Source organism: Equus quagga, chromosome 4 (genome assembly GCF_021613505.1).
Source record: "Equus quagga isolate Etosha38 chromosome 4, UCLA_HA_Equagga_1.0, whole genome shotgun sequence".
NCBI classification, from domain to species: Eukaryota; Metazoa; Chordata; class Mammalia; order Perissodactyla; family Equidae; genus Equus; species Equus quagga.
Window position 1 is genome coordinate 21140082 of NC_060270.1, and position 16212 is coordinate 21156293.

Sequence of the window (16212 nt, forward strand, 5' to 3'; positions counted from 1 at the left end):
ATTCAATGCAATTCCAATCAAAATTCCAGCAATTTATTTTGTGGATATCAAATAGCCAATATAATACAGAAAATTCAAAAGACTGATACTAACTGACTTCAAGAGTTATTATAAAGCAACAGTAAAAAAAAAAAAAAAAGACAATGATATTGGAGAAAGAACAAACAGATCACTGCAACAGATCAGACAGCCCCGAAATAGCCACCAAATATATGCAATCTGACAAAGGAACAAAGGCATTTCAATGGAGAAAGGATATTCTTTTCAACAAAAATGCTGGAACAAGTGGACAGTCACATGTTAAGAAATAAATCTAGACAAAAATCTCACACCTTTCACAAAAGTCAACTCAAAATGGATCATAGACCTAAAGGTAAACAGCAAAACTACAAAACACCTAGAAGATAACACAGGAGAAAATCCAAGTGTCCTTGGGTTTGGCAGTGACTTTTCAGATGCAACACACAAAACAAAAAACTGATAAATTGGATTTTTCAGTAAAATTAAAAACTTCTGCTCTAAGACACTAATGAAACGACAATTCACAGACTGTGAGTAAACCTCTGTAAAACATGTATCTGATAAAGTACTATCATCCAAAATATACAAAGAACTCCTAAAACTCAACAGTAAGAAAACAAACAATGATTAAAAATGAACAAAAGTTTTAAACAGACACCTCAGCAGAGAAGATATACAGATAGCAAATAAGCATATGAAAAGATGCTAAACATCATATATGATCAGGGAATTGCAAATTAAAACAACGAGATACTACTATGCTCCTATTAGAATGGCTAAAATCCAAAACACTGGCAACACCAAAGCCTGGTAAGGATGTGGAGCAAAAGAAACTCTCATTCACTGCTGGTGGGAATACAAAATTATTTTGCACAGTCACTTTGGAAGATAGTTTGGCAGTTTCTTGCAAAATTAAACATATTCTTACCATACAATCTAGCAATCGTGTTACCTGTTATTTACCCAAATGAGTTGAAAATTTATACCCACACAAAAACCTGCACATGAAGGTTTAGAGCAGCTTTATTCGTAATTGTCAAAACTTAAAAGCAACCAAGATGCCCTTCAATAAGTGAATGGATAAACAAACTGTAGTACATGCATACAATGAAATATTATTCAGTGCTAAAAAGAAATGAGCTATCATGCCACAAAAAGATATGCAGGCACATTAAATGCATATTGCTAAACGAAAAAAGCCAATCTGCAAAGGCTATATACTGTGTGATTTCAACTATATGACACTCTAGAAGAGGCAAAACTATGGAAACAGTGAAAAAAAAAAAAAACAAAACAACAATGGTTGCCAAGGGTTGAGGGCTAAGTAAGAATGAATAGGTGGAGCACAGGGAATTTTTAGGGCAGTTAAACTATTCTGTATGACACTGTAATGATGGATACATGTCATTATACGTTTGTCAAAACCCACAGATTATACAATACAAAGACTGATACAACCATAATGCAAACTACAGATTTTAATTACTAATAATGTCTCAATATTGGCTCAAGTGTAACAAATCTACATTAATACAAAACGTTAATACCGGGGGAAACTGAGGAGGAGGGGAGTATATATGGGAACACTGTACTTTCCACTCATTTTTCTATAAAACTAAAACTGCTCAAAAGATAGTCTGTTAATTAAAAAAAGAAAATTTTTGAATTAAAAAAATTTTAGTAGGCAAAGGAATTCTACAGACATTTTTCCAAAGAACATAGACAGTCAATAAACACATGAAAAGATGCTCAACCTCATTAACCATCAGGAAATGCAAATCAAGACAAGGAGACACCATTTCACTCTAAGATAGGTATAATCAAAAACAGGACAATAACAAGTATGAGTGATGATGTGGAGTAGTTGCAATGCTCATACACACTGCTTATGGGATTGTAAAACGGCACAGATGCTTTGGAAAACAGGTTAGCACTTCCTCAAAATGTTAATCAGAGTCACACTATGATCCACCATACTTCTAGGTATAACTGAAGAGAAGTGAAAAGAAGTCCCCACAAAAAATTGTATGTGAATGTTCAGAGCAGCATCATTCATAACAGTCAAAAGGGGGGCTAGCCTGGTGGCGCAGCAGTTAATTTCACACACTCCGCTTCTCAGCAGCCAGGGGTTCGCCGGTTTGGATCCCGGGTGTGGACATGGCACCGCTTGGCACGCCACACTGTGGTAGGCGTCCCATATATAAAGTAGAGGAAGATGGGCATGGATGTTAGCTCAGGGCCAGGCTTCCTCAGCAAAAAGAGGAGGACTGGCAGTAGTTAGCTCAGGGCTAATCTTCCTCAAACAAAAAAAAAGAAAAGAAAAGAAACATAACAGTCAAAAGGAGGAAACATTCAAATCTTCATCAACTGACGAATGAATAAACAAAATGTGGGCATAACCATACAATGGCGTATTATTATCCATAAAAAAGACTGAAGTACTGAGACACGGTACAACACAGATGAACCTAGAAAATACTATTCTAAGTGAAAGAAGCCAGACACAAAAAGGTCACATATCATGATTCCTTTTATATGAAGTGTCCAGAATGGATTTGTCCACACAGACAGAAAGTAGATTAGTGGTTGCCAGGGCCTGAGGGAAGGGGAGGATGGGAAGTGACTGAAAAGGTACAGAGTTTCTTTTTGAGGTTACGAAAATACTCTGTAATTAGACAGTAGTGATAGCTGCACAACTCTGGGAGTATACTAAAACCAATGAAGTGCATACTTTAATGGCTAAAACTTATGGTGTAGAATTATATCTCAATAAGCTCTTTTAAAAAGATTCAAGCAGCTGACCATCCACAAAAATTAAAAAGGCTTTCATGAAACTAGTCAAATGGGCAAATCTAACAATTGATGCTAAACACTTCTTTGTAACTTACCACAGATACACAGGAATTTGAAAAAGTATAAACACTGAAGAATAGTAAAGTTAAAAGAAAAAGTGAAAACTTAAAAGGCACATTATGCTTTATTTTAAGTTTTACTTCTTCTCTCAAGCCATTCAAGCCACTGAAGGCCAGAAAGAGGACATTCAGGATCACATATATCATGTTTCCATTTTTTTTCTCTCTTGAACAATGGAGGCAATAAACCTATATATAATTTTAAGAGCAAAATCAATAGAACCCTTCCACACCAACCTCTGTACAGTCTCTGAAAATTCTAATTTTTAAAAGTATTTTACCAGTTACCCTACCTAGGCACTTGGGAAGTAGCATAAAACAGTCTGTATCCTTAAGAAGCTTAGTATGGCAACTATGAAAACGTGCCTCTCAGATCTCCCACTGCAGGGAACAACAATGACCAATGGTTCCAGCTATTGAGCTCTCAAAACTATTCTCTTGTTGGGGCCAAGCCAAGCTTCCCATGGGCTCTTCCCAGCCAATGACTGAGCATGATGGACATATTTAATGGAGCCCTTTTCCCAGGAGACACTGAACTCCTCTGATGACTCTATGAACTCCTCTGATGACTCTACCTTGGGTTGAGGATTCCCCATTGGTTTTGCTGTAACTTTCTCAGAGCTGCACTGCAGTGTAAGACTTTTCCTACCCAACCTTCCTCTGTCCTTCCCTCTCTTCTCTACAGAGGTTAAGAACTGGTTTTTAGTTTCCACTTGACAACTACAAGTTTCTGTGACCCAAACAACATAGCTCCATATGGCATAACTAAAGATTACTATTTCTCTCAAGTTGTCTGTCAGTTTTATCAGGAAACAGATTTTACACAAATAACTTAAGGACAGCTATATAAATGCAAATAATAAGGTGCCTGAAAATAGGATTACCAAATTTAAGAGAAAATAAAACAGGAAAACATCTAAAGTGAATAGCAGTTTGTACTAATTCAGATGCCTAAAAATAAAAACAATAGAACTTCGTTATAAAGAGTTTTAAAATTTAGAAAACGTTCTCATGATACAGTTTCATGTGATTTCACAGAACACTGGAGGAAAAAAAGGAGCACAATAATATCTGAGCTCTTTTATGTGCCAAACATTAGGCTGGGGCATTGCTATAGCAGTAGCATCCCCATTTTACAGATGATGAAACTGAGGCTCATAAAGTTAATGAATACACTCAAGTTACAAAGCTACTACGAGTGGACCACGGTCTTCTTTCTCCTATGCTGTCTCCAGAATATCATGCAGAGAATAATCATATCCCTAAGGATCAAAACCAGACATTATCTCCCCTCACTCTCCAAAACAGAATATACTAAAAGTAGGGCTCTATTCACTCTACATTCACAACAGAACAACAGTTACACTTCACATCTCCACCCCGACATCCCAACCACAGAACAAGTGAAACCAAGCAGGAGACCTGAAACCTATGACTTAGTTCAAAGGAGAACCTAAATTAATAGTTAATGAAGCTGAGATCACTAATTAATTAAAAACGCAACTTACTGATTTTCATTTTGGAAAAGCCAGCCTCAACAACAATCAGTAGCTTTTGGGATTATCAATTTTCTCCCTGCTCTAATATCAAAGGTCTCCTACATAAGGTACCTAGCTGGACTTTACACCACAGTAGCATTTTCTATCACAAGTATTTACAAACTGGCCAAGTGAGGTAGTTTAATTCTAGTTTAATTTAAGTAATATGCCACAGTATGATGGGTCACAGAGGAAAAAAGGCATTCAGATTGTAGGTCAAACACTGCTGGAATGAAGCTTGTTACACCAGAAATTCCTTTAAAGAGCTCAGCGTCTTAAAGGTAGTTTACGTGACTACTGACGCAGGGATAAATACCCTTGGTTTTCTTTTTATTTCTGACCATTGTTTCTCTTCTTGTTTTTTTTTTTCACAAAAACAAACTGCATCTCACTGACACTAGCAGGCTCAGCAAGTTGGTTTATTTAATTTGGCAAGGAGAAGACCCTATGCCAACCTTTTCCTGGAAATACATAATTATTTAATACAATTCTAAGCAGCAGCTATGTAATTCACAGATGTGAAACTATAGAATTTTAGGTTGTCAGAAAATTTTCTACTATCTTATGATAATCAAAAGGAATGAACTGATCAATACATCAAGTTTTACTTTTTGGAAAAGAGTTAACATTTAAGCAAGGAGAACAAAGAACACAAGTTCTACAAAGGAAAGGTGTCTCAGTGGAAAGAACTGAGCTTGGTGTAAGGCAGCCTGCCACTTTTTTAGCTTGTAGGAGAAAAAAAGAAAAACAAAAACAAAACTATGAGATAGCAATAAAATACTTGGAATAAACCTAACAAGAAATGCCAAAAGCCTATATAAGTAAAATTCCTGAAATACACAAAAGTGTATTTTGAAATACACTTAAACATACGGAAAGATTATCTCTTATTCTGGGGCAAGATAATTCAACATCACAAACAGGTCAGTGCTCTCTAAGTTAATTTATAAAGTTAATGAAATTCCAATTAAAAATATCAACAAGATTTATTATGGAGTTACCCAAATTGATACCAAAGTTCATATGGAAAAAAAAACCATCCAAGAATAGCCAGAAAAAAACAAAAAAGAAAAGCTACAAGGGTAGATTAGCCTTATCAGACATTAAAACATACTATAAAGCTCTATAATTAAAACCGTGTGGTAGTGACATAGGAATATGCAATTGACCTAATGGAAGAGAATGGAAAAGCCCAGAAATAGACCAAGTACATGCAGAAATTCAGCATATAATAACAACAGCATCTCAAATCACTGGAACAAAAACAGACCTTTTAATCAGTTGCACTGAGACAAAGGTTAATGATTAGAAAGGATAAAATTAGATCAGTAACTCATACCATACATAGGAATAAACACCATACAAAGGAAGGAACTTCAAATGGATCAGCAATCTAAATGTAAAAACTGAAATCTTACAACTACTGTAAGAAAACATGGATAAATTCCCCTTTAATGTGATGAAAAGGCTTTCTGTAAAAAAAAAAAAGGCTTTATAAGGAAAACAAACAACAAAATAACAAAAACAAATAAAATGAACCTGGAACAGATGAAAAGATGCTAAACTACATTTATAATAACAAGATTGTAAATTAAAACTACGAGATACCATTTCTCACCAGATTGGTAAAAACTGAAAAAGTAAAGCAATGTATGCTGTCAAAGCTGTGGAGAAATAGTTACTCATATATTACTGGAGAGAATGCAAACTGGTACAAGCCTTATAGAGGGGAATTTAGCAGTATCAAACAAAATTATATATGTGTTCATGTTTTGACTCAGCAGTCCTACTTCTCTTAATTTACCCCGAAAATAATGCATCAAAAAAATACATATGCACAAGGTTTTTCATAACGCCACTGTTGGAGATTACAAAATTTTGAAAAGAAATTAAATATCTTTACTTAGAAAAATGGTTGAATGAACTTTGAAATACTATGAAGCTGTAAAAAGAATGTAAAAAAATCTCTGAACTGATATGCAATGACTTCCAGGAACTATAGTTAAAAGAAAAAGCAAAGTACAAAAGAGCACCTCCAATATTTTACCTTTTTTGTAAAAAACAAGAAAAGAAAATTACACATAACAGCTCACTTGTGCAAAAGAAACTCAGAAAAAATGAACCAGCACATAATGAGACTGGCTATCTACAGGGAGTGAGTGGAAACAAGACAGAGGGAATAGAAAGGAATGACACTTGTACATTTCTGACTTTTGGAACCATGTTACTGTTTCACAGACTGAAAATATAAATAATTTTTTGTAAGTAAACGTGTGAGTAAAATTCTAAGAAGGGATACACACAGAAACAGAAGAACTAAACTATATTTCAAATGAATAACCTAACTATGCCAAAAGGAAAAATTAAAATTAAAAAAAAAAGCAAGGAAAAGAAGAACTCACTCAAACACCTTCTGAACAGAATATATGGGTTTGATACAACAATGATAAAATGTAATAAAGCACTCTGGAGTCAAATTGCTTGGATTCAAATACTTGCCCATCTATCCACTTGCTAACTGTGTGACCAGAGACAAGTTAATTTATAATCTCTTTCTGCCACATTTCCTTATCTGAATAATAACAGTACCGATCTCACAAAACTAAGGGTAAGGCTCAAATAAAACTACTCATGTAAAAACCTCAGTAGATCACAGAGCATATAATAAGGATTTGATAAGTATTCACTATCATCAACAACTAATCCAAAAAAACACTGCATGTGTGGGTACCCAGGAGACCCTTGTCATGAAAAATAGTGGAATTTCCTAGTTTATGGACAATAAGTGTTCAAGGAATTTAGAATAGCAAGATCCATATGGCTAGTGGAATCATCTGGGAAATTTCATAAAGGAAGAATCTGATATGGGTCTTTATGCATATACAGGATTTAGAGAGCAAGAGAATGGGAGTGACAGAAGGGAAGCGGAATAAAAGCAGAGACGCCATAAAAACCAAAATATTCAAGGATAGTGACATAGAAGGTTTGGAAAGCTGAGTATTTGGAAATAAGGTAATGGAAGCTCCTGAATGCACAACTGAACTGGGTAGCCTTTATTTTCTAGACCATGAGGATAGAAGATTTGTGTGCAGGACAAACAACATGATCAAACTGACCTATGCAATTTATTCTTGTGCTGGTATGCAGAAGGGATTCAAAGTGAGAAGATCAGAGGCAGTGTTCTATTAGTGGCTAAGCCAAATGATGACAAGGGCCTGACTAGAATAGTAGCGATGAGAAAAGGAAAGAAGGGATAGACCAACAAGGCAGTGAGGAATATAAGAAAAAAAAATCAACCCAGTTTGACAGTAATTGGATATGAGGTATGAGAGAATGGAAGAATCTGAACAACAAGGTGAATGATAAAACCATTAGAAGGAAAAAGCAAAAAGGAGTGATAACCAAGAGAAAGGATTTTCGTTGTGTCTTAAAAGTTAAGTCAGAGTTCGATAAGAAGCCTTGCCAATTTGAGATAGCGCAACATTCAGATATCAAGATCCAATGGGCATTTGGCAATATGAGACCAGTACTTGGGAAAGAGAATGAGAACTGAGGATAAAAACTTTAGAATTTTTAAAAAAAATTTCTTTAAAATGTTTCTTTAAAATGCCTCTTTTTGCTGAGGAAGACTGGCCCTGAGCTAATATCTGTGCCCATCTTTCTCTGCTTTATATGTGGGACCCTGCCACAGCATAGCTTGATAAGTGGGGCACAGGTCCACGCCCAGGATCCGAACCAGTAAATCCCAGGCCACCGAAGTAGAACGTGCAAACTTAACTGCTACACAACCAGGCCAGCCCTTTCAGTAAATTTTATCTCTACAGAATACACAACAGAAAATAAAGTCACTACAATAACTGAGCTGAACAAAAATGTGCACAATAAATGAAATTTGAAGCAAAAAGAAACTATTGAAAAAAATAATCATTTACACGTATTGACAGCAACAAAACATATGCAACAGCAAAAGTCTTACCTTAAACCTCTTGTCCTGCAATACTTTCTTGATGGCAACCAGTTCTCCTGAATCACAAAGTTTGGCTTGATATACCACGCCAAATGACCCATTTCCAATCACTTTAGTGTCTGTATAGCTGACTTCTTGTGGCCTGTCTGGACCCTGCCCAGGAGTTGCCACCACTGTGGTCACCTTGCTGCCATCCTTGTCTCCTAAAAGAAAGAAGGGATAGAAAAATGAGAACCATAAAGAATTAAACAGAGAAAACTGCCAAAGTATACAGTAAACTATACTCCGTACTATGAATTATTTTTAGATGCTCACTTTAGTTTATCATATAGAATTACTGCATCTATTTGTTTCAATTAAAAGTAATTTTTTTAACCACCATATATTCAGTCATTCTATAGACCAGGCACTATGTTTAGTTTATATATGTGACTTCATTTAATGAAAATAACAACCCCATGAATTAGATAGTACTGTTCCCATATTAAACATAATGGGAAGAATATTAAACTTGCCCTAGGTCAAAAAAGAGAATGGTGGTCCCACCAGGGTTTGAATCCTTATCTGTCCAACTCTAAAGGCTCTAGTTCTTTCCTCGAGGCTTCCTTACTTTTCTTCAAAATAAAATATGTGCAACTAAAAATGTCTCAACACGCTGACTCTATTCAGACCACTCTGCCTTTAGGCAGGTAACACTTTAAGCTTTCACTTCTCCATATCTTATTTCTTTTTAAGAAAATAGTGGAATACCTCTCAGAGAAAGGTCAGATGAGGAATAGGAACAGGAGAAAAAATGTTAATTTGGGAGTAAGCGATGTAAAACTTAAGAAAAATCAAACCCATTCTGAACCGAGCCTCACTCAGAAGTAGCTAACTGGCTGTGGGGTCTCTGCCCACTCATGGCCCTCTCCTTACCTTTTTTTGCCTTCCTCTTCTCCCCCCATAACAATCTAAAGATTCTCTTCAATTCAAGCTCAAGAGCCACCTCCTACTTGACTAGAGACAGTTCACAATCATCTTGTTCTCTGAATTCTTAAACTACCCTAAACCATTCTAGCACCTCATGTTAAAGAGCTTTAAGTTGTTCTTTTATTGATTTCAGAATACACACAGATTCTAGCGACTACAATCATCGTGAAATAGCAATTATGATTTGTGCTGCTTCTCTCTTCCCTGACAAATTTAAAACTAATTCTCAGTACAATGGTAAGTCCTTAGGTCCACTGACTAAACCACACTTTTTACCCCATTACTTTTCCATTATATCAATTTTATTTTTAAGATGCTAACTGAATTCACACTAACCTAATAAAAGAAAAAAAATGTAATATTTAACTCTAGATACCAAGCCAAAATTATGAAGTATTCATTTGTATGTCACATATAAAAAGATCAAAAATATAATAACCTGGGGATTGGCCCCATGCTCTAGGGATTACGTTTAGCATGCTCCGCTTCAGCAGCCCAGGTTCACAGGTTCAGATCCTGGGTGAGGACCTACACCACTCATCAGCCATGCTATGGTGGCGACCCACATATAAAGTAGAGGAAGACTGGCACAGATATTAGCTCAGGGCTAACGTTCCTCAAGCAAATAAAGAGGAGGACTGGCAACAGATGTTAGCTCAGGGCTAATCTTCCTCAGCAAAAAAAAAAAAAAAAAAAAAGGAAAGGAAAGGAAATATACATATAAAATAACCTAATTTTGCAATGGCTTGAGTGTTTTTCCCCTACCAAACATAAAATCGCCAGATAAATGAATATCCAAATGTCAGTGGCATATTATTACCAATAATGATAGTCATTTAAGTTCATAGAGGTATTAATATAGACAAAAGCCAGTAAGCAATATCTGTGACTGATGAACTTTCTTGCTTGTAAGACAGCCTTTATGACAGATACAAAAGGAGTGAATGATTCCTACATAACATAGCTAGGTGAATTATAAGCAGTCTATACTACATCATGGCCAGCTATCTTGAACACCTATGTCTTTAATTCCAAGGTGAAACACTCAAACAGGTATAATTTAGTTAGCACAAATTCAACACTATTTGTAGAAAGAATAACTCAAATCTTGTCAATACCACCATTTTTATTTACAACAGTATCACATACACTTTAAATGCACACAAACACCAGTACAAGCCAACACATATACAGCAGTTCTCAAAGCGTTCAAATGGTCCCTTCACATCTCACTTCCTAGTAAAATTAATCTTAAATATATCTGCTAAGCACCTAGTTTAATCTGAGTTCTAAATCATCATGCTCCACTCCCAAAATATGTTCCATATTACTTTCATTTCTGACCATGTTAATCTTAACTACAACTTTTCAGGTTAACTACAAATCTTACTATAAGTTATTTTCTTCTTCACTTGTAAAATAAACCTATCTTTACCTGTATTATGGTACTCCTAAAGACAGAATCACAGTCTTCTGAACTTAAACTCTAAATGAAGAGATCTAGAAAGGTTAAATCCAGAAAGGTTAAAATCCAAGGGACTGAAAACATTTTCTTACAATCCACTGTCCCAAAGAAAATAAAAAGCAGAGGTGATTTCAAAGTCTGACTCTTCCCTAGATCATCCAAATCAAAACCAAATCATAAAAAAAAGAAAATTTGAAGATCTATGAATTAATAATTCCACTGAACAAGTTGCTTGCTTGCAAAATCTCACAGGTCTAATTCACAAAACAAAACATTATTTTTAAATTAAGACAATTAATAGTTTTTAAGAATGGCTGTTGTACATCACAATTTTAATTGAAAACAAAAGCCATTTGGAGTATAACCAAAAATTATCCTTTTCTACTATGTAATCATATTTCAATTAAAAAAAACAGGAGTCACAGCTTTGTCTTTGCTCCCATAAGAGAACTTAAGCAATGATAAGTACATGTAATGACTTTCCCCACTTGCCTCCTCAGGCTGCATTTCTTTAAAAAACCTTCACATTTCATAAAAATAGTTTTAGGGCTTCAAAAACCAGCTATGAAAGCTATCCATCACAATCCTGGTATTTAAGTGTCTCTTCAACCTCAACTAGTAAGCCTGGGAAGTCTAACCCAGCATCATGATTTGCATATGAGAAAAGGCACAAATGAGATAATTCTGCAAAAATATTAAAAGCAGAGTAGAAAGATAAACGGATAAATCCTATAGATGCCATAACTGAGAAAGACTCTTGAGGCCTCAATTTTAAACTGTGATTGGATGTGGACAAGTACCAATCCTTTCACCCTCCTGTACATCTAGTACAAAACTACTCACCATCTTAGCAGAAATTAAAAGATTTCCTCTATTCTCTTTCAAGCAGTTAAGAGAGACTCCTGAGAACTCTTATGAACTACTATTCTCTGCTAACATGAAATCCCTAGGTATACTAGGAACAATGGGTCTCAGGCTTTCTACCTCAAACATCCTGGAACTTTTATTCAGAAATCATCAAGCTCTTCAGACTGCTCCATCAGAGATCTGAACTAGCAGCACTGTAAAGAATGGCAAGATAACACTGGGGATGACTTGGCATGAGCATTAGCAATGCATGGGACAGTCAGCAGCTAGTGTGCCAAGGAAAAGCATGTCACCATTTGGCATTGTAATTTGCAGACTTAGCAATAAAATAACAGCTGTATAAAATTTCACTGTACAAAGAACTTTCCAATTCATTGTTTCATCTACTCTAACACTTATATTAAATGTAGGGATATATTATGTTTACTAAGCAAAAGAGGAAAGTAAAACTAAGAGAAATTAATTTGTCCAATACCATAAAGCTCTAAGTAGCAGAACTCTTCACTCGCCTCATGCCACCTCTGCTCTATTTTACAACCTCCCTACTATAGCTGAAAGACTAACTTTATGCACTATGACCTGCACCAAAAGAGGAGATAATGTTTCTGAAAATATAACATAAAAAGATCAGCTCCAGAGTAATAAGAAGTAAGAGAATAAATGAATAATCTTATAGAGTTTTCAGGCCTCAATTATTCACTTACGAATAACTAAAGAGCTATTTATTTCCAAAGATACTTTGGCAACATTAGATTTTGAAACTTACTCCAATGCAAAAGCATATGGGAAACAGCTGATTCTCTGATGTTCAAACAATTTAACATTTGCTACTAGAAACTGAATAATTCTGGATCTTAGCAATATGTTAAACACTGCCACTAAGAGACTAAAGTCCTCATGAAAAACTAGAAATCGTAACAAATGTGCCTCATTTTTTTTTTTTTAAAGACTGGCACCTGAACCAACATCTGTTGACAATCTTTTTTTCCCCCCTTCTTCTTCCTCTCCCTAAAGCCCCCAGTATGTAGTTGTATATTCTAGTTGCAGGTCCTTCTAGCCACACTATGTGGGAAGTGGCCTCAGCATGGCCCAACAAGCGGTGCCAGGTCTGCGCCCAGGATCTGAACCGGAGAAACCCTGGGCCGCCAAAGTGGAGCACACGAACCCAACTACTCAGCCACAAAGCCAGCCCCCTAAATTCCCTACTCTTCACCCCAATAAAGAAATCCTAAATATAAAAACCACAACAGACCCCTCAGGAAGCAACGGAAAAATGGTATGCAACAGAAGAACCACTTTCTACTGAAGGTTGTTAAATATAGAATATAATTTTTACAAAAGCCTTAGGCATATCCCAAAATTATATGTGTGGCCTAGTTTTCTGTCTCTCAAACACAGAACTTTACCTGTAAGCAACACCTTGTGGTTCCATTTTTTAAGTTTTTTGAAGTCACTCAGACCAATCCACCCTGGGATGAATAAATGTTACAGTGTAACAGAGCCCACATCCAGAGTGTGGAGTGAGTGTCCAAAATCCAAAAGGCCACTTCTGCTGTGTTTAAATGCTTAGGAGGTATCTGACAGTGACACTCTAATTTTATATGAATGATAAATCTCAAAGTTGAACATACTTTAGCCATTTAATTTGATGTTTCTTAAGATTCAGAGCAGAGAAAAAGCAACGATGGCAACACTTGTTACCTGAGAGGCGTTGGAGATGTTAATAAGCCATACTACTGATACCAACTCAGCAAAGGCAGTAATGACTGGCTCTATAAAATCTTCCTTTAGCTCAAGAATAACATTCCCACGTAGAAATAAGAGAAACTTAAAAAGTCTGTAACAAAAGCCCAGAAAAACCAGCTTACCACCAGCAACCACAAGGAAGATACAAAGTATTTTCATGAAGCTTTTTACCTAACAATAGCATTAGTAGGGAAAACAGCACTACCTACTGTTTCTCTATCACCAAGAGAAATGAAGAGAAATAACTGCTATTTTTACAGATGTTTATCAACAACATGGCAAACACTCTACTGAAAAATATTCTTATATAAATTACTCAAAAGAACCAAAAAGAACCTCATTTACAGGCATGATTAAGACCATCTGAGGGAGAAACACTGACCACTGTCAAATTTTCAGGTTTTTAAATCAAAATCCAAACAACTCTTTATTCTAAGTAACTGGCTAAGGAACTTATATTAAAGCAAGATGTTCTCCCCAAAATAAACAGAACAGCTTAGAAACATGAAAACAACATAAAAATGAATAAGCAAAAGAAATAAAAAGGAACTGAGGTCCACAGCATCAGAGTTAGACAAATTCTAAAATAAACGTATTCTCATCATGAAATAGGGGCTCTACTCTGGGATGTGGAAGCTCTCGCTGGAGTGCAAGCACTCACCCCTTAGAGCAAAGCTGCGAAGAAGAAAGGAAATGCCTACGTAGCAGCTGATCAGTCACATCAACCCCAACAATCAACAGCATGATAAAAATTCTCAGGCAATTTCTATGTAACCTTGATGTGATAAAAATCTTTCCAGTAGGTCCTTTTCCCTTAGACACCATTCATCTCCACATGATTCTGTCTAAAGGATTGGGAAAAACAAAACACAGAATTACTAAATTTCCTTTGGGGACAGGAAGAGTAAACCAAAGGAGAGGCAGCGGAAACAAAATGGAGAGATGTCACACAGGGGCTGGCTTTTGGACATTACCCTGTATATCACTTTTGGAAAGTGAAAGGAAAACACTGGGTGGCAGAGGATAAAGATGAGACAGAAAAGACTCCAGTCCTTGACAACACAATAACACCACACTTTCAATCATAGGAAGATACCATGCCAATGGGACTAACAAGCATCAATTCTGAAGAACCATAAAATTCCCCTTAAGAAAAAAAAATCCAATGAAGTTTTTGTCCTTAGAGAGAGGCATAATGGTGTAATATAGGCTCTAAAGTCATATGAAGGCTTGAATGGCATATTCTAGCACTTAATATCTATAAAACGGAGAGGGCAGCTACTTCAAAGTGTTGTCGTGAAGATGAAATGACATAGGTTAAGCAGTTTTTTTAAGCACATGCTATGTAGTGAGTGCCCAATAAATTACAGTTTCTCTGAACTTTGAATTATTGGCAGTAGAAATAGGAAAAAAGCTTTGTTCTGCTCTGCTATGCTCTTTTACCACCAGTATGTGTCCTACTACACTGCTTATCACAACGTTCCATAATTATTAAGAGTCTGAGCCCCTCACTTGACTAAGAGTTCTTAGGAAAGCCGGACGTTATCGGAACCATTTACATTTCCCTAGTGCTTATTATTAGCACAGGACTCAGCACAATGCAGGTGCTCAGCAATGTTTGCTGCTGAATTTATGTAAGAATCACTTAAGCAGAACTATTAGGATTTGGGAACTGACTACTTGATGCTAAATTAAGCAGTGCTTTTGCTGCTTCTTATGCTTGCCACTGATGAGACACAAATGCCCAGGGATAAGGAATATAGAAAGGCCTTACAAGTAAAACAGAAAGAAGAGCTTACTGAAAACATGGCAACAAGAGGCAGCCAAAACAAATGACCCAATTTGCCACGTGTGTACTAACTGACAGGGAGGAGAATTACTCTGTTTCATAACCCTTTTCCAAATAATTCTGGTTTTTTGGAAGAATCAGTATGCAGTAACGGATAAAAACTGGGCAGGGGACATCTCTGAGGTCTGAAGTTCAATTTACATCAATATATATGTTAAGCATATTCCTTGAGTACTGTTTTACAGTTTGTGAGCACCACTCACAGTGGATATAAGAATCACCTGGGGTGGGACCAGGCCCATGGCCAAGTGGTTAAGTTTTCGCACTCCACTGCGGCAGCCCAGGGTTTTGCTGGTTCGGATCCTGGGTGCGGACATGGCGCCACTCGTCAGGCCATGCTGAGGCGGTGTCCCACGTGCCACAACTAGAAGGACCCACACCAAAATATACAACTATGTACTGGGGGGACTTGGGGAGAAAAAGCAGAAAGAAAAAAAAAAGATTGGCAACAGTTGTTAGCTCAGGTGCCAATCTCTATAATAAAATAAAAAGAATCACCTGGGAGCCCAGGGGTTAAATTCGTCTGCTCTGCTTCAGTGGCCCAAGGTTCACAGGTTTGGATCCAAGGTGTGGACCTACGCACTGCTCATCAAGTCATGCTGTGGCAAGACATATAAAATAGAGGAAGATGGGCACAGGGCCAATTTTCCTCAGGAAAAAGAGGAAGATTAGCAGTGGATGTTAGCTCAGGGCTAATCTTCCTCACCAAAAAAGAAGAAAAAAAAAGAATCACCTGGGAGAGTTGACAAAAAATGAAAATTTTAGAATTTCACCTCTAGAGAGACTCAGTAGGTTCAATGGGGCTCAGAAAACTGTATTTTCAATAAGCACCCCTCCAAATGATTATTAATGCAGTTCTAGCTACCATACTTTGAGAA

General features: G+C 36.4%; 1 protein-coding gene across 4 annotated transcripts in view; it reads right to left on the minus strand.

Annotated features, from left to right (window-relative positions):
- Positions 1 to 16212, minus strand: part of GSK3B (glycogen synthase kinase 3 beta) — a 205978-nt gene that overhangs the window by 131668 nt on the left and 58098 nt on the right. For all 4 annotated transcript variants that reach the window (XM_046659775.1, XM_046659773.1, XM_046659774.1 and 1 more), the window contains exon 2: positions 8448 to 8641. In XM_046659775.1, the coding sequence (XP_046515731.1) occupies positions 8448 to 8641 (194 nt within the window). The remainder of the gene's footprint in view (positions 1 to 8447; positions 8642 to 16212) is intronic.